The sequence below is a fragment of the Spermophilus citellus genome (genome assembly GCF_964194105.1).
Source record: "Spermophilus citellus genome assembly, chromosome: X".
In the NCBI taxonomy this organism is placed as follows: domain Eukaryota; kingdom Metazoa; phylum Chordata; class Mammalia; order Rodentia; family Sciuridae; genus Spermophilus; species Spermophilus citellus.
Window position 1 is genome coordinate 107,643,274 of NC_138190.1, and position 23,896 is coordinate 107,667,169.

The 23,896-nt window shown below is 34.2% G+C and overlaps 1 protein-coding gene across 4 annotated transcripts in view; it reads right to left on the reverse strand.

The window, feature by feature from the left end:
* The window catches only part of ACSL4 (acyl-CoA synthetase long chain family member 4), a 96,448-nt gene that overhangs the window by 13,181 nt on the left and 59,371 nt on the right, over positions 1 to 23,896 (reverse strand). For all 4 annotated transcript variants that reach the window (XR_014020021.1, XM_081277379.1, XM_081277381.1 and 1 more), the window contains exons 6-14: positions 22,304 to 22,442; positions 19,123 to 19,273; positions 18,241 to 18,364; positions 14,043 to 14,114; positions 10,326 to 10,465; positions 9,246 to 9,418; positions 7,786 to 7,860; positions 5,743 to 5,934; positions 1,558 to 1,672 (exon numbers count right to left, since the gene is read on the reverse strand). Coding sequence is in view for 3 of the 4 variants with exons in the window: in XM_081277379.1 (XP_081133505.1) it covers positions 1,558 to 1,672; positions 5,743 to 5,934; positions 7,786 to 7,860; positions 9,246 to 9,418; positions 10,326 to 10,465; positions 14,043 to 14,114; positions 18,241 to 18,364; positions 19,123 to 19,273; positions 22,304 to 22,442 (1,181 nt within the window). In the remaining variant the exon portion in view is untranslated. The remainder of the gene's footprint in view (positions 1 to 1,557; positions 1,673 to 5,742; positions 5,935 to 7,785; positions 7,861 to 9,245; positions 9,419 to 10,325; positions 10,466 to 14,042; positions 14,115 to 18,240; positions 18,365 to 19,122; positions 19,274 to 22,303; positions 22,443 to 23,896) is intronic.

Genomic DNA, 23,896 nt, shown 5'->3' on the forward strand with positions numbered 1-23,896 from the left:
ACCTAAATATTTAAGAGCTAAAACTATAAAACCCCTAGAAGAAAAAAATGGGGATAAAGCTTTAGGGCAATGTATTTGGTATTTTGAAACCAAAAGCAAAAATCGAAAAATGGGACTATATTAAATTTAAAAACTTCTGTGCCTCCAAAAACACACAAAAAAATAGAGAAAAAGGCAATCCATTGAGATGAAAAAAATATCTTAAAATCTTTCATCTGGGGGCTGGAGTTGTAGTTCAGTGGTAGAACACTTGCCTCACAAATGTGAGGCACTGGGTTTGATCCTAGCACCATATAAAAACAAATGAAGGAATTGAGTCCATACACAACTAAAACAAATTTTTGAAAAATCATGTATCTGATAAGGGCTTATTCTATAGAATATATAAAGAACTCCTACAACTAATAATAGTGATAAAAAAACTAATAGTTCAATTTAAAATCAGGCAAACAATATAAATAAAAATTTCTCCAGAGATGATATACAAATGGCCAGCAATCATATGAAAAGAAGCTTAAGAGCATTGTAATGTTTTGAACAACCAATAAGAAGCTCAAACAGTAATAATCATTAGGAAAATGCAAATCGAGACAAAAATGAGATATCCCTGCACACTCATTAAGATGATATTATAAAACAACAAAAAGGCAGAAGCAAATGTTGTTAAGAAGGTGGAGTAATTGGAACACTTGTGCCCTGTTGGTAGAAATGTAAAAATGGTTCTGCCACTATGGAAAACAGTATGGCAGTTCCTCAAAAACAATTAAAAAAGTAATTATCATATGATCCAGCCATTCCACATCTGGGTATGTATCCAAAAGAATTGAATACTGAAGAGATTCATAGCCGTATTATTCACAACAGTCAAGAGGTGGAAGGAACCCAAGTGTTCATTGACAGAAGAATATATATAATTGTACATTCTATGTATATACAATAGAATAATATTGGCCTTAAAAAGAAAAGCAATTCTGACACATTCTACAACAGGGATGGATGTTAAGGACATCATGCTAAGTGAAATAATCCAGACATAAAAAAGACAAATACTGCATAATTCTTCTTATATGAGGTATCTAGAATAGTCAAATTCATAGAAACAGAAAGTAGAATGGTGGTTGTCAAGGGCTGAGGGAAGGGGGAAATGGAGAGTTGTTTAATGGGTATAGAGTTTTAGTTTTGCAAGAAGAAAAATTTCTGGAGATTGACTGTCTAACAAGATACATATAATTAACACTATTGGACTGTACACTTAGAAATGAAGATGGTGAATTTTGTCAGTTTATAACCACAATTATGATTTCAAAAAAAGAACAAAGCCCATAAAAATAAAACATTATAACACATAAAAAAATATTTGAATACCTTAGGCTTTTTCTTAGTTGTTGATGATCCTTTACTGAATTCAAGAACTTTCATAGGTGTGATTTTTAAACTCTGTTGAAAGTTCTAAGAGGAGTTTGATGTTACACTAATGATCATAAATAATCAAATTCCTTTCTTGTTTTCCTTTTACTATAAGTATATGAAACATAAAATGTCATTTTTGAAAGTTACCTTTTGGCAAAAGCACAGATGTTGTCAATAAGAGGACAGTTCTTCAGTGCTGCTTCTACTTTCCCAAGAGACACATATTCTCCAGCTTGTAATTTTACCAGATCTTTCTTACGATCTGTAAGACATGAATAATGTTAAGTTATTCATGGTCTGTTTCATTAAGATATGAACAATTCTATTGGGGGGGTTTACAAAAGACTGAATCCAGGGGCACTTAACCACTGAGTCACATCCCCAGCCTTTCTTATATTTTATTTAAAGACATGGTTTCATATTTTGCTAAGTTGCTTAGGGCCTTCTTAAGCGGCTGTGGCTAGCTTTGAATTTGTGATCCTCTTTCCTCAGCCTCCTAAGCCAATGGGATTATAGGTGTGCACCACCACACTCAACAGAATAAACAATTCTTATTTTCTTTGAATTTCATTGCCTTAATCTTTATTTACAAGGTACTTCTTTTATTTTTTTTATTGGTTGTTCAAAACATTACAAAGCTCTTGACATATTGTATTTTATACATTAGATTCAAGTGGGTTATGAACTCCCATTTTTACCCCAAATACAGATTGCAAAATCACATCGGTTACACATGCACATTTTTACATACTGCCATATTAGTAACTGTTGTATTCTGCTACTTTTCCTATCCTCTACTATCCCCCCTCCCCTCCCCTCCCCTCTTCTCTGTCTACCCCATCTACTGTAATTCATTTCCCTCCTTGTTTATTGTCCCATTCCCCTCACAACCTCTTATATGTAATTTTGTATAACACTGAGGGTCTCCCTCCATTTCCATGCAATTTCCCTTTTCTCTCCCTTTCCCTCTTACCTCATGTCTCTGTTTAATGTTAATCTTTTCTTCCTGCTTTTCCTCCCTGCTCTGTTCTTAGTTGCTCTCATTATATCAAAGAAGACATTTGGTATTTGTTTTTTAGGGATTGGCTAGCTTCACTAAGCATAATCTGCTCTAATGCCATCCATTTCCCTGCAAATTCCATGATTTTGTCATTTTTTTTAGTGCTGCATAATATTCCATGGTGTATAAATGCCACATTTTTAATCCATTCATCTATTGAAGGGCATCTGGGTTGGTTCCACAGTCTAGCAATTGTGAATTGTGCTGCTATGAACATCGATGTGGCAGTATCCCTGTAGTACGCTCTTTTAAGGTCTTCAGGGAATAGTCCAAGAAGGGCAATAGCTGGGTAAAATGGTGGTTCCATTCCCAGCTTTCCCAGGAATCTCCATACTGCTTTCCAAATTGGCCGCACCAGTGTGCAGTCCCACCAGCAATGTACAAGAGTACCCTTTTCCCCACATCCTCGCCAGCACTTGTTGTTGTTTGACTCCATAATGGCTGCCAATCTTACTGGAGTGAGATGGTATCTTAGGGTGGTTTTGATTTGCATTTCCCTGACTTCTAGAGATGGTGAGCATTTTTTCATGTACTTGTTGATTGATTGCATGTCCTCCTCTGTGAAGTGTTTGTTCAGGTCCTTGGCCCATTTGTTGATTGGGTGATTTGTTATCTTATTGTCTAATTTTTTGAGTTCTTTGTACACTCTGGATATTAGGGCTCTATCTGAAGTGTGAGGAGTAAAAATTTGTTCCCATGATGTAGGCTCCCTATTTACTTACCTCTCTTATTGTTTCTCTTGCTGAGAAAAAACTTTTCAGTTTAAGAAAGTCCCATTTGTTGATTCTTGTTATTAACTCTTGTGCTATGGGTGTCCTATTGAGGAATTTGGAGCCCGACCCCACAGTATGTAGGTTGTAGCCAACTTTTTCTTCTATCAGACGCAGAGTCTCTGATTTGATATCTAGCTCCTTGATCCACTTTGAGTTAACTTTTGTGCATGGCGAGAGGAGGGGATTCAGTTTTATTTTGTTGCATATGGATTTCCAGTTTTCCCAACACCATTTGTTGAAGATGCTATCCTTCCTCCATTGCATGCTTTTAGCTCCTTTATCAAATATAAGATAGTTGTAGCTTTGTGGATTAGTCTCTGTGTCCTCTATTCTGTACCATTGGTCCACCCGCCTGTTTTGGTACCAGTACCATGCTGTTTTTGTTACTATTGCTCTGTAATATAGTTTGAAATCTGGTATCGCTATACCGCCTGATTCACACTTCCTGCTTAGAATTGCTTTTGCTATTCTGGGTCTTTTATTTTTCCATATGAATTTCATGATTGCTTTATCTATTTCTACAAGAATTGGCATTGGGATTTTGATTGGCATTGCAAATCCTCAAAAAAAAAATAAAATACTTGGGAATCAACCTAACAAAAGAGGTGAAAGACTTATACAATGAAAACTACAGAACCCTAAAGAGAGAAATAGAAAAAGATCTTAGAGGATGGAAAAATATACCCTGTTCATGGATAGGCAGAACTAACATCATCAAAATGGCAATATTACCAAAAGTTCTCTAAAGGTACTTCTTTTAAAATCTTGTTACATATAGATATGCTGTCTATACATATCAGTAAAAAAGAAAATGCCTAATTAAAGAAGTATTGGCTAAAAGCTATACCCTATACTCAAAGCTTGAACATCTTATCATAATCTTAAATATTAAAATGAAATTAATAGAAAGAACAGAATTTTTAAGCATTAGTTTTTTGGTTATTGAGGGGTATTTTTTGGTGGGGGGGGTATACTGGAGATTGAACCAGGTGCTCTACCACTCTCAGTCCTTTTTAAATTTTACTTTGAGACAGGATCTCACTAAGTTGCCCAGACTGGCCTCAAACTTGCCATCCTCCTGTCTCAGCCCCCAAATTGCTGGGATCATAGGCCACGGACCACTGTGCCCTGGTGAAGCATTAGATTTGAATGGTAGCTCTGCCCAGTACTAGCTATGAGATTCTTGGCATGTTATTTAACATTTCTCACTCTTACTTAAAAAAAAAATTTAGTTGTCAATAGACCTTTATTTATTTGTTTGTTTATATGCGGTGCTGAGAATCGAACCCAGTGCCTCACACCTGCTAGGCAAGTGCTCTACCACTGAGCCAGAGCTTCAGCCTTTCTCACTCTCACTTTTATCAGGAATATTGATGCCTAACTCATATAGGATGTCACACTATATCTGCCATATAGAGCAAATTCAATAAATGTTAATCCCCAATTTTCCATATTTAAAATTTTATTTAAATAATTGTGCTCTAAGAAAGTACTGGCACAGGATGACCCAGCTTAAATAATCATCAACTTGCCTGACGACCTTTGTGTGAGCACTGATTTGCCTACTCATAGCCTGGGAGAACACTCTACAGAAATAACTTTCGTTTCCAGTGCAATTAAGACACACGGGGAAAAAGACTTGGTTCTCAACTGAACCATGTTTCCTGGGAATTTCCCCAGTAAATCAAAGTTCTAAATGAAAAACCAATTTTCCCAGGTATCCATATTTGGGTCAGAAACTGTAAAGTCCAGCAACAGATTAAAATGGGTCCCTAGAGCTATGATTTAAGGAACTATATGGCTTGAAAAGGGCCTAACTGGGACTCTGCAAAGTCGTCCTTATTAGGAAATCAGCTTTTGCCTGATTAAAATGAACAGAATATTTCAATTTGTGCCACTTTTGGAATTGGTTTTTGAACATAAAGGTCTACTTCTGTAAGCTAAGTAAGGGTAAGGTCAAAGCAACTGACATTCTCAGAAGAATAGACTGTTGTTTAGGACTGATATTATCATTTTCTAAGTTTAAGGGCTGGTTAGAGCCATATAAATGGGCACCGGGAAAACACACACACACTAAGATGTTGTCCCTTGGGTGGGATGGTCAAGTGTAAGGCCTAGAATAGAGTATTTTATAGTAACTAGTTCTGCAGAACAACATGTAGTTAACCAAAACATACTTCTCTTGAACTATTTTTTGTTTTCTCATTAGCCAATCTTTTATTTTCCTGCCCATTTTTATTACACTCAAATGCTTCTGTAGCTGATACCTTTGTTACTGCATACCAAGGTCAAGGTACTTCTCTAAGAATTTTACATATATCAACTCATTTAGTCCTAACAGATATTATATGAGATTGGTATTGTTGTCCCTATTTTATAAATGGAGAAGCTCAGGCATAAATAACTTGCCCAAAGATTGAAACCATATAACATCAACCCTATTGATATGTTGAAATCACAAAAACTAAAGAAAAATACACGAGAAGAGCATACACTGACCTATAATCTGTAAACATCCATCAGGATGGAATTCTCCAATATCACCAGTACAAAACCATCTTTGTCCATTTTCATCCACAGAATAATCCTCTGCTGTTTTCTCTTCATTTTTAAAGTATCCCATGGAAATATTTTGTCCACCAATGACAATTTCACCTCTGGGGTTTGGTTTGTCATGAACTGTATAACCACCTGCAGATAATAAAAGCAAATCAGTTATTATTCTAAAACAAAATTTACCTTCATTAACTTTTTTATTGATGCATTATAATTATACATTAGTAGGATTCATTATGCCATATTCATATATGCATATTATTATTTAATCAATCTCATTCCTCAGTAGCTTTCCTTTCCCTCCTCTTCTCCTTCCTCCTGACCCACTTGTTCTACTCTGTTGATCTCCTTATTATTATTTAGTGCATTATATGTATAAGCTGGATTCATTGTGGCGTATTTGTACATGAATAGTGTATAATTTAGTAGATTTCATTTGCCAGCACTTCCTAATAACTTCATTAATTCTTAAAGTTCTTTTGTTAATGTTTTCCTGCTGATCAAATTCTTCATTATGGAGCTGGAGTTGTGGCTCAGTGGTAGAGTATTTGCCTAGCATGTGTGAGTCACCGGGTTTGATTCTTAGCACCAAATAAAAATGAATAAATAAAATAAAGATATTGTGTCCATCTATAACTAAAAAAATTAAACTCTTCATTAATAGTTGGAAGAGTATTCGTTTACATTTAATCAGTTTTATATGAAGATTGTGGGTGTCTATGATGTCAGGAGCACCAGGAAAGGCTAAACAGTAATCACCATCAACAACTACCTTCCCATGACAAAAACCTTCACCACTGAAGCTTAGGGTTCATAGAGTTCCTTTATTAGCTATTCTTATAAATTTAAAAGTATTCATTATGTCAATATGATAAAATCTACTATATGTACAACTTTAAGATCATTCCTATTATATAATGCCAAAAATCCTTCACAGCAAGGAAAACTCCAAATATATTTTCAATATAGAACTCCCTCAAACTGACATCAAAATATACCACCAGGAAATTAGAAAATAAAAGTTAAAGGCAAAAATATCCTTAACAAGTTGTACTATAGTCATTTCTCTGAATCAAGTGCCTAGAAAATAACCCATCTAATAAAACAATTTTGATGCTGATGTCCACTACATCTATACACACACTACCTATATTTTCTTCAGATTTTCATTGTAAAATTGGAATGGCCTCAACATGAAAGGAAGATTCAGACTAAAGTGTAAAACTCTTGGGAATGCACTGACTTTTAAATGTGATTTTTAATTTGAGGACAGCTTGGGCAACAGAGCAAGACCCCATCTCTAAATAAATAAAAGTATTTAAAAAAAATTTTTTTTGAGACACAGTCTTGTCAAATTGCTGAGGCTAGCCTTGAACTTGACATCCTCCTCCCTCAGCTTCCCAAGTAACTGAGATTTACAGGCATACACCACTGTACCTGGCTTCTAGCTTATTTATAAAAAGGATTCTGACCAATTTCTATACAGTGCAAGTTTCCTCTAACTGGCTTGTCTCTATAGGTACATGTAAAAATTGTACTATAAAGATGACTGGAAAAGTGAGTTTGAAATAAGAAAATCTTTGCTAGGGTCAAGATCTAAAATGTTAGTTTATGTATGTGTGAAATTAGTCATTTCATCCCCTGCAAATCTGGGTTTTCTTTCTCAGCCCCAACATCCTTGCCTGCAAAATTGAACTTCAAATGATCCTCACTTTCTTCAAACCCAGGGAAAATCTCACAGAATTTTTCCCACTTTCCCATAAAGTATTCTGAAGATGAGAATCACCAGGCCTTGAATATAGAGATTTTCTTTTCTTCTTGGGAATCTAAAAGTATTACTGAGTAAAAAGAAAACACAGGACATAGGCATCCATGAAAAATCACTATGTGTTCCCTTAGACAACCTAACACTTCAAAGAAATGTCTTGAGGCTTGCAGTGTTTTTGGTGTATCTAGAATCACTAGAGCTTGTCGTGAAATTCTTACCTTCCTGCCAGTCTTTTAGCTTAATTTCACAGCAAATGAGTGGAGCCCCAACTCTGCCAGTAGTATAGTCAGTAACTATGAAAGAAAAGCAACGAATATTAGCATACTACATTTCAGATGTATGTATTGAGAACCCGGAAACCCAGCGTCTGAAAGATGACAAAGGAGAGGCTGTAGTGACAGGAATGCAAAAGGTGGTCATTTTTCAGTGTTTCAACTCTATTTCAACAGTGTAATTTTGCCTTTCAAGATTATATTTTAAATAATTACATATACAAATCTCTTTGATGAGGATTCCTGCTCTCTCACTCATCGGCCATGTAACTTCGATAAGTTGCTTAACCTGTTTATGCTTCCATTTCTCCATCTATTAAACAGAGGCAGTAATTGGGCCTACCTCATAAAGGGATAAGTTGTGAAGATTAAATGAGATAGTATGTGGATAAGTGCTTAACCCTTCTTTGCACAAACTAAGTGTTCAATAAATGTTAGTCTCTGTTAAACATAATGAGCATGCCGATAATATCCTTTGGAATTTGTGATTACTGTTAGCAATAATCACGTATATATTTATAGACAACTTATTATGCATCCACCACTATATTAAATATTTTGAAGGAAACACATAAAGGGTAAGGAAATCCTACCCTCAGAAACCTTATAAAGGAAGGAAGAAATACACATGAAACGATTGAGAGAACATTTAAATACTAAACTGCATGGTACTAATGGTAAATACAATAGTCCCTTAGAGACTTGAAATATCAACATAAGATGAAGTAGTTTGGGAAGAGTTTTATTAAAGAGTTGGGCATTAAAGGATGGCTATGAGCAGCTAACAAAAGGGCACTCAACAGAAAGGAAGAGATCATTTAAAAATTTCCTATACCCCACTGTTTCTCAACCTGGGGTAATTTTGTCCCACAAGGGATATGTGGCAAGGTTTGGAGATACGTTTTATTGTCACAGCTGGGCTAAGCAAGTTGCTACTAGTATCTGACTGCTAAACATCTTTCAATATACAGGAGAGCACTCAACAATAATTGTCTGTTTCAAAGGTTGAGAAATCCTGCCTTGGGGTATTGAAAATAAGATGTGAAAATACAGAATTTAAGACAGGAATGTTTATTTAAGGGGAACATACTAGTGATACTTCATTCTATGAGTACAGTTCTCCAAAGGAGTGATAATTTACAAAAAGAAGATTAAAGGACCAGGGTGATAAAATTTTGAAGACTGAAAATATGGCATAAATATTTACCTGGCTTAAAATTAAAGGGAACAAGGGTACATATATACTCTTAAACAAACATTCACAAAACTAAAACAATGTAGGCATCCACTGAATCTGATATTATTTAAGAGATATTATAAAGAAATCATGGTTTCCAAAGGTAATTCAAATGAATTTTATTAGTAGTGACTAATATAGAATGATTTGCCACATTAACAATGCTTACCTTCAGTAACTGTCCCAGCACCACATGATTCTGTCAGTCCATAACCCTGACCAATGGGGCAGCAGAAGCAGACATTCATGAATCGGTGTGTCTGAGGAGACAACGGTGCCCCACCTGACAGCATCATACGAACATTCCCTCCCAGCAGAGCCTTCACTTTTTTAAAGAGTAACCTGAAGAGATAAATGATTTTAATACACGAATACATTATTCTTGGTGACACACTAATTCATAAACTCTAGAAAAGATTTCTCAACTATGGTTGAACATGCAAATTTTAGATGCATGATGGTAATAAGATGTTAATAAAGAAACAACTATTACACCTTAATAAAATTCCAGAAAAGCTCCTAAACACCCATCCTGAGAATATACAGTATCAGGAAACTGCTCTGACATATAGTGAATAAAAGAAAATGATGTCACAGGAAAAAATATAGTTATCTTGGAAGCAGTTAGTCACCTATTTTATCTTCCTTCAAAGGAAATATGCTTCCCCATCCCTACACCCAGTACCACAATTAAAATAACTGTTATATTCATATACTTGCTATACTATATTATGAATACAATAAAACAGAAAACTCTATGAAAAATAAATCTTGAAGATCACTTTTTAAGCCAGAACTGACACTTTTTATAAACTCAAGTGTTTTGACTTAAATGTCTATTTATTTTTCTTCACAAGATCCAATTTCATAATTAAATCTTAAATATTTACTTGATTATTAAAATTTATTAAATTGCCAAGTTCAGAGTTCAGACTCCTCTGCTTGCTGTGTAAATACTGAGGATAAAAGAGAAATTCAGCCTTAAGATTATTGTGGTAATAGTGATACTAATTAACTTGCCATTTACTTTTTCATATTCCAGATTTAAACACACACTCACACATCCAAACACATATATTGCAGGTGCAATGGCATGGACTCATATTCCCAGCTACTTAAGAGGCTGAGGCAGAAAGATTGCCTGAGCCCAGGAGTTTGAGGCCAGCATGTGGGAAACAAGGAAGGACTCTATCTCAAAAAAAATAAATAAATAAAGGCTCCAACCACAGGGACTATGAAATGTACTTACAGATTACAAAGAGGTGCATCATATCCCTTTTTGATCTGCTCCAATTTGTAGTCATACCCTATCTTGAATAGCGTTTTCTGAATATAATTCATTTCTTGAACTTTACTCATAACATTCTTATAAATTCTATCCATGATTTCCTAAAAAGTAAACAAAACATTTAATAATCTGAAAAGAATTACACTAACACTGGTACAGTTTATAAATTTATTTGTGAAATCTTAGGTATATCTCTAGGATAATGGCCATATTTATTTGTTTCATTATAGAATTAATTTTACTTACATGTTCACTCGTTCAAAAAGACTAATGATAATACATATATCAAAATAACACATTGGACTCCATACATACATATAATTGACAATCAAAAATAAAAATTTCATTTAAAATAACATAAAGAACAAGTATAAGGGGCTGGGGATGTGGCTCAAGCGGTAGCATGCTCGCCTGGCATGTGTGCGGCCCGGGTTCGATCCTCAGCACCACATACAAACAAAGATGTTGTGTCCGCCAAAGACTAAAAAATAAATATTAAAATTCTCTCTCTCTCTCTCTCTCTCTCTCTCTCTCTCTCTCTCTCTTAAAAAATTTAAAAAAAGAACAAGTATAGGGGTTTCTTCAGTTCTATACCCTAAGTTCATCTAACATTTTAAGAAATGTTAACTAAAGTACAGAGAATTCACTCAGCTCTCACAGAAATATTTACTTATTATCAGATAGCATTGAAATACCCAACTATGTTGAAACTAATCCTAATATTTTTATCTTTTAACTATGACCTTGTGACTTGCAGCATGAGAGTTGGTGTTACAGTTTCTTAAAAATCTTATGTCTCTGTAATTTAGGCATTCCTATTCCATTTTAATAAAGAAAATGTAACAAAAAAAGAGTAATATTCTTACAGCTATGTGGAAAATTAGAGGTAGGACAAGATTTAGAATATAAAATTCCCAGGTTAACAGGTATAACACAAAGAAAAAAATCCTAATCATTAAATGATGTCTTCTTGAAATTACTTAGCACAAATTAATAAAAATTATTGTAAAAATTAATAAAAATATTATACAAAGCACACCTGCTTATAAATACTTGGTTCTAAATATTTCAAGTGTCAATCATCAGTATAAATTAAGTTCTCCTACAAGGAATAACTTTATGGATGGTTATTTCAATGTTTGAATAGAGTCAATCACAAATGAAGTCAGCAGAACCATTCCTTAAAAGGTTGTTTTCTCCATTTCTACAAAAGGAATCAATGATTGTATAATTGAAATATTTCTCTATGTCTGTAACTGAGAAATCACAATATTTAGATAAGTTTAAAATCCTATAACTATCCCTATTAAAAAACATATGGGTTCCTAAAATGTGCACACACAAAAGCAAGTGCCTGGGAGTAAGACAGATGTATGAGAACCACTTCCATTGTTTTTTTTTTTTTTTTTTTCAGTACTAGATACTAATCATGGGTGTGGAAAGGCCTCAGTGAGTAAGTAACACTATAGAGTTGCAACAAGTTGGCAGGATTTACTGTTAGCTCATCAATCACCCTTTATCTCAAACTAACATTACATGATGTTCCATTGAGTCACTGCTTAGAAGAAGTAGTGATTTATTCTGAATTATAACATTGTGAATGTTAATAGTACTAAATAAATCTTTTATTCTCACCTAGGAATGAAACAAACTCAAAAAACAACATCTATCAAAAACTGTTCTTGGGCTGGGGATGTAGCTTAGTGGTAGAGCTTGCCTTGTATGCGTGAGGCTCTGGATTCGATCTCCAGTACTACAAAAGAATAATAATAATGACAACAAAATAGTTCTCAAGAAGGAAATTCTTTTTTTTTAAAAAGAGCCTATTTGTAGAGGAGTGGAAAAAAACTAAGGGAATGCGCAAGTTTTGAAGTGTCAATGGACTAGTAACACGGAAGACTATTCAGTATCTTAGGCTTGAAGAAGTAAGAGAAGGACAGTTATCACTGGAACCTGGATAAGACTGTAGCCATGGAAAAGAGCTGGTTACAGCTATTCGAAAAGGGACTACCCAACAGGTGCTTGACAACTGACAAACTCTCAAACCAGCGGGGAAGAAACTGAGGTAAGAAATGTACAGATTTGGTGCTCTCTTCCTACTCTCATTTCATGAGTACTTCTAATTAGCTGAACCCCATCAGAAATTATAAGGCAATGAAGCCCTGGTTGGTCATCCATAGAAGTTAGCCCTCCAACATATAAAGTAAGGCAAGGAAGAAAGGGCAATGGGAAATTAGAGGATAAGTAGCCTATCTGCTAACTCCTGCTTATCCTTCAGGCCTAAAATCAGGCCTGACTTGATACCTTGGCCCTTTCCCCTCCCTACGTTGAGATTCATGAGGGAGTCCTGTACTTTAGGTAGTCAAGCCAATATATTGTTTCCCAAAACAAAATACAAAACTATCCTAAATAGACAGTCATAGTGGTTAGAAGATTTTTTAATCAGACTGGTAGAGTTCAAGTTTTGATTCTACCAAATATTAAATTTCATTCTTTATAATAAAAAAGGGTGATAATAGGGCCCACCCAGCAGAATCTTAAGGAGGATTAACACAGTAAGTACTTCACTTGCTGTTCTTAGCATCATTTCATGATGTCTTTAATCAGAAATCTCTCATAGTTTGAGAACACTGAATTCTACAGTTCTTCTAAGTAAAAAGACAAAGTAAAAATCTCTGACAGATTTGAATCTTTGGTTATTTTGTAATTTTGAATTAGAAGCTAAAAAGACCATATATCTTCCATCTGTGATACTTAGAAAAACTTGAACATTTCATTATCTATTCTCAGACTTCTCATGTAAAAAAGTAAAGCTGTGAAAGATATTAAAGTAAGATTTAAAATCCAATCATAATATAAGCAGTAGCAATATACAGTCTCCCTGGGGTTTCCAAAGTACAAAAGTGCTAGAAGATATTGTACACAAATTGGAAAGAATATATTAGATGTTGCAAAACTTATCATTCCAAGGTTATAAAAAGCAAGATCTTGCTTTTTTAAAGGCAATATTTCACATAAGGATTTTGAATAATTCATTTTTTTCCTATGGGAGCTATCTCAAAGTAACAGTTGTCCTTTATCACATAAAAAGGTCAGGAGGCTTGCGTCTTTGACTCAGCTCTGTCGCTAATCAGCCCTATAAAATTGGAAATGCTGCCTCAGTTCTCTAGGGCAGCCCAGTGTTTCCTTGTTCCTTTTCTTTTTCATTTTTTTTTAAGTTGTAGATGGACACAATATCTTTGTTTTATTTATTTATTCTTATGTGGTGCTGAGAGTCGAACCCAGTGCCTCACATGTGCTGGGCAAGCACTCTACCACTGAGCTACAACCCCAGACCTCCTTGTTCCATTTTTTAAATTAAAAGATTAAACAGGATGATCTTTAGAGTTTATCCTATCTTAAGATATTATGACCAATTATCAAACTAGGTAGTTGAAACAAAGTCATTTTCATCACTCAAATTTCAAGGATCCGCAAACACTAACAGACATAGATTTCAAAAGCTTGCCATTTCATCTTGCCAATATATCTAAGACTTTAAGGAATGCATTTCAATAAAGTAAAATTATTTTGAAATGTACGCATATATCTAAGAGTATTATATTTTACAAAGACAAAGTATAAGCAAGAAATTATACAAGGGATCCTCTTCTATTCATATTCATATATGGTACTTACTGGAACAGCAGCCATAAGTGTAGGCTTCAGTACAGTACAGTCCCCTTTGCTTCCCTTTTTGATTTTGCTGGACTACAATAAAGAAAATATAATCATGATCAGGGAAACCAACCTTAGCAAAAAATGTTCTAACTCAAGTATTAATAACAAAGACAGAGCTACACAAGGAATTAGTTCTTCTACTGCTCTAAAAAGCCAAAGTGTAAGCAATCTAGTGCTTCATCCTGAAGATTATGGCTGCTAGCATGTCTCAGCCTTCTATAGATGAGAAACTCTGATTCGGAAGGAAGAATGAGAAGTTTTGGGGAATCAAAGATTCTTATAATAATGTACCATCAAAATATAGCACAAACTGCATTTTTTGTACAGACATTTTCCAAAAAAAGTCAATTAAAGTAAATTTAACAATAAAACAAAATCAAAGGCAACTTTCTTTGATTAGTGAATAAGCAAGGACACATTTCAAAGTCATCAGTATGAGTATCAACTGACATTCAGAAATCCTAATTGGATAATATTCTGCTCAGTAAAATAGGAAGACAATGCCAATGGCCAAGTTGGAGAGATGTGTGTGTATATAAATATATATATAAATGTGTATTTCTCTCCCTGCCTCCCTCCCCTCCTTTCTTCTTTTATCCATACATACTATTTGGGATTAGTAACATCAGATCAATAGTTAGAAAATTTGATAAAATTACCCACCAAAATACATTAAAAATAAGAAGCTCCTGAAATGCAGTTTATTATGTAAGTTTAGATGGCTAATACAGGGAAGAAGATAACCAACTCTTAAGAAGCCATGTGACCCACAACAACCACCAGCTTGACCATACATAAGGTTCTGCTGGTAAAACTAAATTGATTTTTCTCCTGCTTTTCTTTAATACAGATAAAGGAGATTTAAAAAAAAACTCCTGTCATATGTATGTGCAAGTGTGTGCACATTTGTGAGTGGAAATTTGTAGACACACATGCACACCATGCAGGGGAAAACCAATTTGTAGAGAGAAAATTAGCTCTTCAGTCCTTCAAGTAGAAACTGCCCCTCATGTGTTACTGACCAGTTGTTACCATAGAAAGATGTTCCAGATAAGCAGGAGTCACAGGGAGCTATTCCTTGTTTTCTTTTTCTTTCTTTTTTTTGACACATCATTTTATTTTTTTATGTGCTGAGGATGGAACCCAGTGTCCATGCATGCAAGGCAAGTGCTCTACCACTGAGCCACAACCCTAGCCCCCTCATGTTTTCTTTATTATTCATGGTAATACAGGTTGAATAGCCCTTATTAGAAATGAAAGAAAGAAAGAAGGAAATCCTCAGGACAAAAAATGTCTGATATAAAATTTTCAGGTTTTGGAATGTGTGTACACATGCATATGCATGCACATCCTCACACATTATATACAAGCATATATATATATATATATATATATATATATATATATATATATATATATATATATATATATATATATATATATATATATATATATAAAAAATACCTTAGGATGTGACCCCAGTCTAAACACAAAATTTATTTGCATCTCATACACACCTTACTACATATTGTCTGAAGGGAATTTTATACAATATTTTCAGTGCTCCTGTGTTCTGATAGTGACTTGTTATATGAGATCAGGTATGGAATATTCCACTTGTGGTATCATGTCAACTCTCAAAAAGTTTTGCATTTTGGAGCATTCTAGATTCCAGATTTTTGGGTTGGGGTGCCCAACCTGTATTATCAATTCATTTGTCTTATTACCATCACAGTAACCCCAGTTATGACAACATCACTATCATCTGCTAGCTTCAAATGTGGTGCCTCTAATCTCTACTTGAGGATGATTCCTAAAATTTATATTTCTATAAGATTCAGAATCTTTGGGGCTAGGGATATAGCTCAGTGCTGGAGCGTTTGCCTTCCACATTTCAGGCACTGGGTTCAATCCTTAGCACCACATAAAAATAAATCAATAAAATAAAGGTATTGTGTTCATCTACAACTAAAAAAAAAGATTCATTATCTTTGAGTAAAGTTCATTTACAAAGTAGGAGTGAATTTATCTAAAAGGCTTCTAATGTACTAGAGCTTTGCCTAATAGACAGCAAGAATTAAGTCAGACTAGCAATAGATCCAACTATTTTTCCTTCCCCACAATGAGGCTATTGTTCTTAGAAAGGCAGTAAAAAAGGGGGGTGGGGAATGGTGCTAGTCTAGGCTTCTGAACTTCCCCAAAGGGGAAAAAACATACCCAAATCTTATGGAAATGTTTTCACATTTTTTATAACTTTATTTTATTCATTTTTTAATGTGTTGTTGAGGATTGAACCCAGTGCCTCACCCATGCTAGGCAAACACTCTACCACTGAGCCACAACCCCAGAACCATGTTTTCACATTTTAATAAGGTCTCTGAACATAAGAAATTCCCACTAGAATCTCAAAACAAAATCATCACAAATGTTTCTAAAATGTTTCCCATAGGGGCTGGGGATGTGGCTCAAGCGGTAGCGCGCTCGCCTGGCATGCGTGCGGCCCGGGTTCGATCCTCAGCACCACATACCAACAAAGATGTCGTGTCTGCCGAGAACTAAAAAAAAAAATAAATATTAAAAATTCTCTCTCTCTCTCCCCCCCTCCCTCCTCTCTCACTCACTCTCTCTAAAAAAAAAAAAAAATGTTTCCCATAATTTAAGCCCTGTATATACACAGGCCTACTCTGACTTTACTAAATCAAGTTTTATTAGTTTATTTGATAGTTTACTTATCCTATTGCTATTTTGGAAAATTTTAAAGGTTAATTTGGGGCTGAGTATTAGAGTTAAATTAAATACAGCAGCACCCCCTCTTACAAACAGGTTGTATCCTCTAAAGTACAAAGTTGGTAGTTAGTTGGAACAGAACTCTTCTTCATAGCAAAAACCACTTTAAAAGGAAACTGAATTATCTTTGTGGGGTGGGAATGACTAAGAGGAAACAGGGAAATCCTACAATGTTGAGAACACTTTTTTTTCTTGCTATGGATGGTAATGATGAGAAATCTACATGTTGTGTACATTAAATTTAATCAAGTAATACACTTAATATTTGTGCACCTTAAGTTATACATCAAAAGCAAAAAACAAAACACAGATAAAGGTGGTTAGAATCCCGAATAAATCTGAAAAAAAAATCTATTTAATTTTTTTACCTTACTACTATACAAACCTACTAATCTCCCTAAACAGGAATTTCTATTAAAAAGTTAAAAGTAATACAATCTCTAACTAATAGCACCATCAGACCCCAAATAATAGGCACTGTTGGCCAGAGATCTAAAAATAACTGCTGGGTCCTCAGAAGTGTCAAAGTCACACACAGAGTCAAGTCATTCCTATACTTACCTTATCTTTCAGCACCCTGAAATTCACAATGTTCTTAGTAGCTATTTTTTCCTATACCTGGTTGAGTCTTTTCTATCACAACTATTCCAACGAAGGCATATAACAGAACTGTGGACAATAGATGTGCTTAAAAGACATGAGTGAACCATACCCATTGTTGGGTTTGTTGCCATGAATAACAGAGAAGGAGAACCCTGACTCAGTATACTAAGCCAAGGGCTGTCCTTGGAGATGCTGCAGTACTGTCCAATAAGAAGTTTCTGCATGGACGAAAATAATGTGTATCTATTCTGTCCAATATGGCAGCCACTGATCACACATAGCTATTGAGAACTTGAAATGTGCCTAGTGAAAATAAAAAAGCAAATTTTTAAATTTTAATTAATTTCCTTAAAGATGCAGCTAGTGACTACTGTTTAGGACAGCACAAGTATAGAGAAAATTCAGATGAATACTGGGTCAAAACTCCACATCTCCTCTAGAAGAACACATCAGTGGTCCTGGGTTAATATGTCAAAAAGGCTCAGTATATTTATATTTTTTTACGTTAGCTCTCCAGAGTAAAAAATAATTAATAGGAAAAGAAAAGATGACAATATTTATTCATTTCAAAATAATTTAAAAACATGTATCTGAAACAATGCTAACAAAACCACAGGGTTATTTACAGTAGTTACATATTGCTCATAACAAGTATTTTTTAAGTTACAGAGAAAGTTTTAACTGAATTAAAATATCTCATGTTTAAGTAGTATGCCACCCAATATAACTTAATATTGTAACACCAATATACTAAAAAGTTTGTTACCTGGTCAGACAGTGTAAGTGGAGAAGAATATCCAATCCTACAGCCATAGGTAAAGCAAGATATCTCTGCTGTCAATTCTAGCACATGAGCCAAAGGTAAGTAGCCAATATATGTGTCCTTTGGTCTAAAATAAAATAGAAGAAACATTTTAACCACTTTTGAAAAGGCATTTTCTTATTTGTTCTTTTAGTTATATACGACAGTAGAATGTATTTTGATATATTATACATACATGGAATATAACTTTCCATTCTTGTGGTTGTACATGACGTGGAGTTAACTGGTTGTGTATTCATATATGAACACAGGAAAGTTATGTCCAATTCATTCTACTGACTGTCCTATTCCTATCCCCTCTTTCTTCCCCCCATCAACAACCCCTCCCTCCATTCCAGTGAACCTCCACCCCGCACCTATTGTGAGTCAGCATCTGCATATCAGAGAGAACATTTGGAATTTGGATTTTTTAGGATTGGCTTATTTCACTCAGCGTGATAGTTTCCAGTTCCATCTGTTTACTGGCAAATGCCATAATTTCATTCTTATTTATAATTGAGTAATATTCCATTGTGTATATGTACAACATTTTCTTTATCCATTTATCTATTGAAGGGCACCTAGGTTGGTTCCATAGCTTAGGGAATTGCAAATTTAGCTGCTATGAACACTGATATAGCCATGTCACTATAATATGCTAAAAGTAAGTCCTTTGGGTATATGCCAAGGAGTGGGATAACTGAGTCAAACGCTGGTTCCACTCCAAGTTTGAAAAGGAATTTTAAAATCAGATACATCAATAACTTTATTATTTTAATATAGTTTAGAGAATGCTGAACATAAGCTCTATATTTCAAAGAATAAAGTTGAATAATTCTCTCTTACCCTAGTCCAGGTATCCTTTCACATTGGCCTGTCATTCCAGCTATCAAATTGCTATGATGCATCATCACTCCCTTAGGGCGGCCAGTTGAACCACTGGTATACATGACAATGGCCATGTCTGAAGGAGTTGGTCTGTTTGGTGGAATGGTTGCTAAATAAATGAAAAAGCACCATGTTTTCTTTAGTTCAAAAGTTAAATTACTAAACAATAATATATTCAAGGCTGCATAATGATAATACTGTATATTGATCATCAAAAGCAAAAATTCTGGTTAATTACAATTACAATTTCAAACACAGTTTGGTTCATTTTCTGGATGCATATGTGTGTTCATGCCTGTCTGTTCATGCCTCTTCCCAGTGTTGTATAGTGAGCAGTGTTGTGAGAAGATTTCCAGGACTTTGGAGAATCAGTATACACAATTGTGTGTAAACTCTTCAAGCCTCAGTTTTCCCACCTCTAAAAATGAATCAGTTGACTAGCTCATGATTTTAACTACTGGTAGGCATTGGAATCACTTGAAGAGCTTTAACAAAATTTTATTTCTAAACCCCATTTCTGAATTTATATTCACTATATCACTCTATAGGTGATTCACTCTATAGGTGATTATATCACTCTATAGGTGATTCTTATAGATCCCTGTGGTTGAAAACTACTAGATTAGATCTTTAAGGTGATTTTAAAAATGATTTTAAAATTCTAATGAAAGACTTAAACAGCACATTAGAGCTTACAATTTCAAGACAATCTATCACGTTAACCCAGTAGCTACCTGTCCTTCCCAGGATACACCAAAATGGCCAAGAATGGCAGATACATCATTAGAATTAAGAGCTTATGAATATTATTAGAATAAAGAAATATCTTTGCAAAAATGATTAATATTTTATATGTTTTAAAATAAAAATTTTAAAAAGCAAGATATACCATTGAAACATTCAGTTTAACTTAAAATGGCTCAATCTAATGTTCTTAAAGATATTGTTATGGTTTAGATATTAGGTATCCCCCAAAAGCTCACATGTAAGACAATGTAAGAAAGTTTAAAAGTAGAATGATTAGGTTATGAGAACCTTAAAATAATTGGTGTATAAATCCATTTGAATAGATTAACTGGGTGGTAACTATAAGCAGGTAGTGTGTGGCTCAAGGAGCTGAGTCTATGAGGGGTTGTATTTGGGGTATATATTTTGTCTTTGGTAAGAGGAGAAGTCTCTCTCTCTCTCTCTCTCTCTCTCTCTCTCTCTCTCTCTCTCTCTCTGCTTACTAGTATGATGTTCTGAGCCACTTTCTTCCACCACATTCTTCCACCTTGCTGTCCTGCCTTACCATGGGCCCTGAGGAATGAAGTCAGCCATCTATGAACAGAGACTTCTGAAATCATGATCCCCAAATAAACTACTTCCTCTTAAATTGTTCTTGTAAGGCCTTTTGGTCACAGCAATGAAAAAGTTGACCAAAACACATATCCACTGTCAATGTTTATAAACCAAGCAAATCAGGGAATGTATATATCCTCTGATGAATAACTAAAGCAGCAGCAATAGACATGTTAAGCTCTCAATCTTAGCATACAACATGACACTTTCTGCATGTCCAATTTGAATAAGCATTCAAAAAAGTGTCATCATAATAGTAACTGTCTACTAGGTAAAGTACCACAAAAATATATATATCCTAGAGAAGAGTAGAACTAGGTAAGATAGATGGACTGTCATATTATTGCTCAAATAAAACTATGAGGACTAATATCCCCTTAAATTTTTTTTACCAACACCCTTTAATTAATCAGTGGAATTGGTAATCTGCTGATTACTTACTAGCAATCAGGTTGTCCTAATCAAGTACACACCAATCTTGAAGGATCATCCTGATATTCAGAAATAATGGTTATGGGTCTCATGTTTCCTGCACATTTGTGAACAGACTTTATTCCAAACTGCTTTTTCAAGGATGTTTGTACAGAGATAGTCTCTCTAAACAGAGCAAACAGCTGATATGCTTACTGTCCAGTACAATGAAGATAATAAAACATTTGATTCCCTAAGCTCTGAGTTCCTCTCCCATGATACAAAAGCTAATATAATACTCTAGCTACTGCTAGTGTTGTTAGTGAAAAAAACTTCATCCTTGACCTAAAAGTCTTCTGTCTATAAGAAATTTGGCAGGCTCACTTGCAAGTAGGATAAAATTTCAGATAGATTCTGTCATTTTCCACACATAGAAGTAAGCTATGATCTATACCTGTAATTATAAATATATGTTAATTCTCTAATGGTAAATTATTCTGAGACAGAGTAGAGGTTCAAACAATATTTTCTCCTTCCCAAATGTATTCTGTCCTCATCTAGTTTAGTATTATGACCTTCACATGTAACACAAGAAGAAAACTATTCTCATGGGACATTAATTTTCTCTTTCCTAATGACTGACAATTTGCTACAAGGTACATTTACTAGTTTCAAATGACATACCAACTACCACCTCAGTGGTAGAATAAATCAAAGCATTAATCTTGGTGAACATCTTTGATCCTCTGAGACATCATTAAGATAGCTACTATTAAGAATTTTTAAAAAAACTATTGAATGAAAAGCCCAAGATCTTTTCTTTTTGTGAGTTCAAATTGGAAGAGTTTTATAAGCTATTTTTTAAAAAAGGGAAAGTTTTTCCATGTGCTGTGGCATGATCCTATAATTACGGGATTATTAACCTATAATCCCAGCAGCTCAAGAGACTGAGGCAGTAGGATTGCAAGTTCAAAGGCAATCTCAGCAACTTAGTAAGGCCCTAAGCAACTTAGCGAGGACCTAAGCAATTTAGTAAGACTCTGTCTCAAATACATATATAAAAATAAAAGAGCTGGGGATGTAGCTCAGTGATTAAGCACCCTTAGGTTCAATCTCTGGTACAAAAAAAAAAAAAGTTTGGCAAATCTGCCAAAAATCTAACCATTTATTACAACTCAACTATTTAGCAAATTTTAAACAATGGTTCCCTCTTGAGGAAAAAGGGAGAAAAAAAATCTTCATCATATATATTTTGACAGTTTTTAAATAATTAAAAAGTTTTTTAATCAAAAATCTTTAGTGTTTTCCCTCATGTCACTTTTTTCCTAACCTATGAAATGACAAGCCTTGGATAGAAAAATGAATTTATTTTAACTGCTTTACTTACAGTTTTCTGGCTTGGATCCCAACTCTTCTACTGATTGCATGCTGTGAATCTCAAATCCTTCAGGGTATTCTGCTTTATTGATAGTCTTATTATCCACATAAATTATGTGTTTAACAGAACTGATATCTAACAGTGCAGTCTGTTGAATAGAAAGAAAACCCAGCTATTGAATTTGGGCCTGCAACAAAAACTCAATAATCAAACATTTTCCAGTCCAACCCATAAAGACTGTGGTGAATTAAAAGAAAATTTCACTATTGAGAGCAAATATACACAGAAAGTAGAATGCTTTTATATTTTAAATATGGTACATAGCCCTTTTATCTTCAGGATGAAACTACAAAACAATTAATATAAAAATAATTACACTAATGTCTTAAGAGATGGACAATATAAAAATATGTAATATTAGATATCAAAAATTCAAAATGTGGGAAAGAAAGAAGTAGCAGTGTTTTCTTATAGTATATATTCTCTTTTTCTTTTTTATGATAATGCTAAGTTGATATCATTTCAAAATAGTTTGGTGGAAAACAAAAGAAATTTTGTAAGCTTCATCATAACCACAAAGCAAAAATCTATAAATGTATGAAAAATCTATACATGAAAAAAAATCTAAAAATACATGAAAAGTAAGCAACTTGTTTTTAAACAAAAATTGATCAAGGAAGAGATCAACAAAGAAATTAAAATGTCTTTTTTTAGAGAAAGAGAGAATTTTTTAATATTTATTTTTTAGTTTTCGGTAGACACAACATCTTTGTATCTGGTGCTGAGGTTCGAACCCAGGCCACACACATGCCAGGCGAGCGCGCTACCGCTTGAGCCACATCCCCAGCCCCTGAATATGTCTTTAAACAAATGAAAATTAACACATAGTATACTAAAACCTATGGGATATTGCAAAAGCAGTAATAAGAGGGAAATTTGTAGCAATTAATATCTATATTAAAAAAAAACAGAAAGAGCTCAAATAATCAACTGATAACTGTATCTCAAAGAACTAGAAAAATAAGAACAATTCCTAAATTAGTACAAGGAAAGAAATTAAAAAGTAAGAGCATAAATAAAATGAAATAGACATTAAATAAACAATATAAAATATCAAGAAAACCAAGAGGTGTTTGTTCCAAAAATATAAGAAAAATAGACAAACTCATAGATAGACTAAGAAAAAAGGAGACTCAAATGAATAAAATCAAAAATGAAAAAGGAAATACTACAACTGTAACCACAGAAATATGAAGGATCATTAGAGATTTTTATGATCAACTGAGATTCAACCCAGGGATGCAAAGGTGTTTCAACATACGGAAACCAAAACATAGTGCACCCATTTCAACAAAAATGAGACAAAATCTATATGTCATCTCAACAGATGCAGAAAAGGCATTCAATAAAATGCAAAATCCCTTCATAATAAAACTGCTGAACAAATTAGGCATATAATATACACACAACAATATAATAAAGAACATTTATGATAAGCCAATAGTTAACATTATACTGAACAGTGAAAAGCTGAAAGGTTTCTAAAATCTGGAACAAGACAAGGATGCCCATTTTCATCATTTTTATTCAACACAGTGCTAG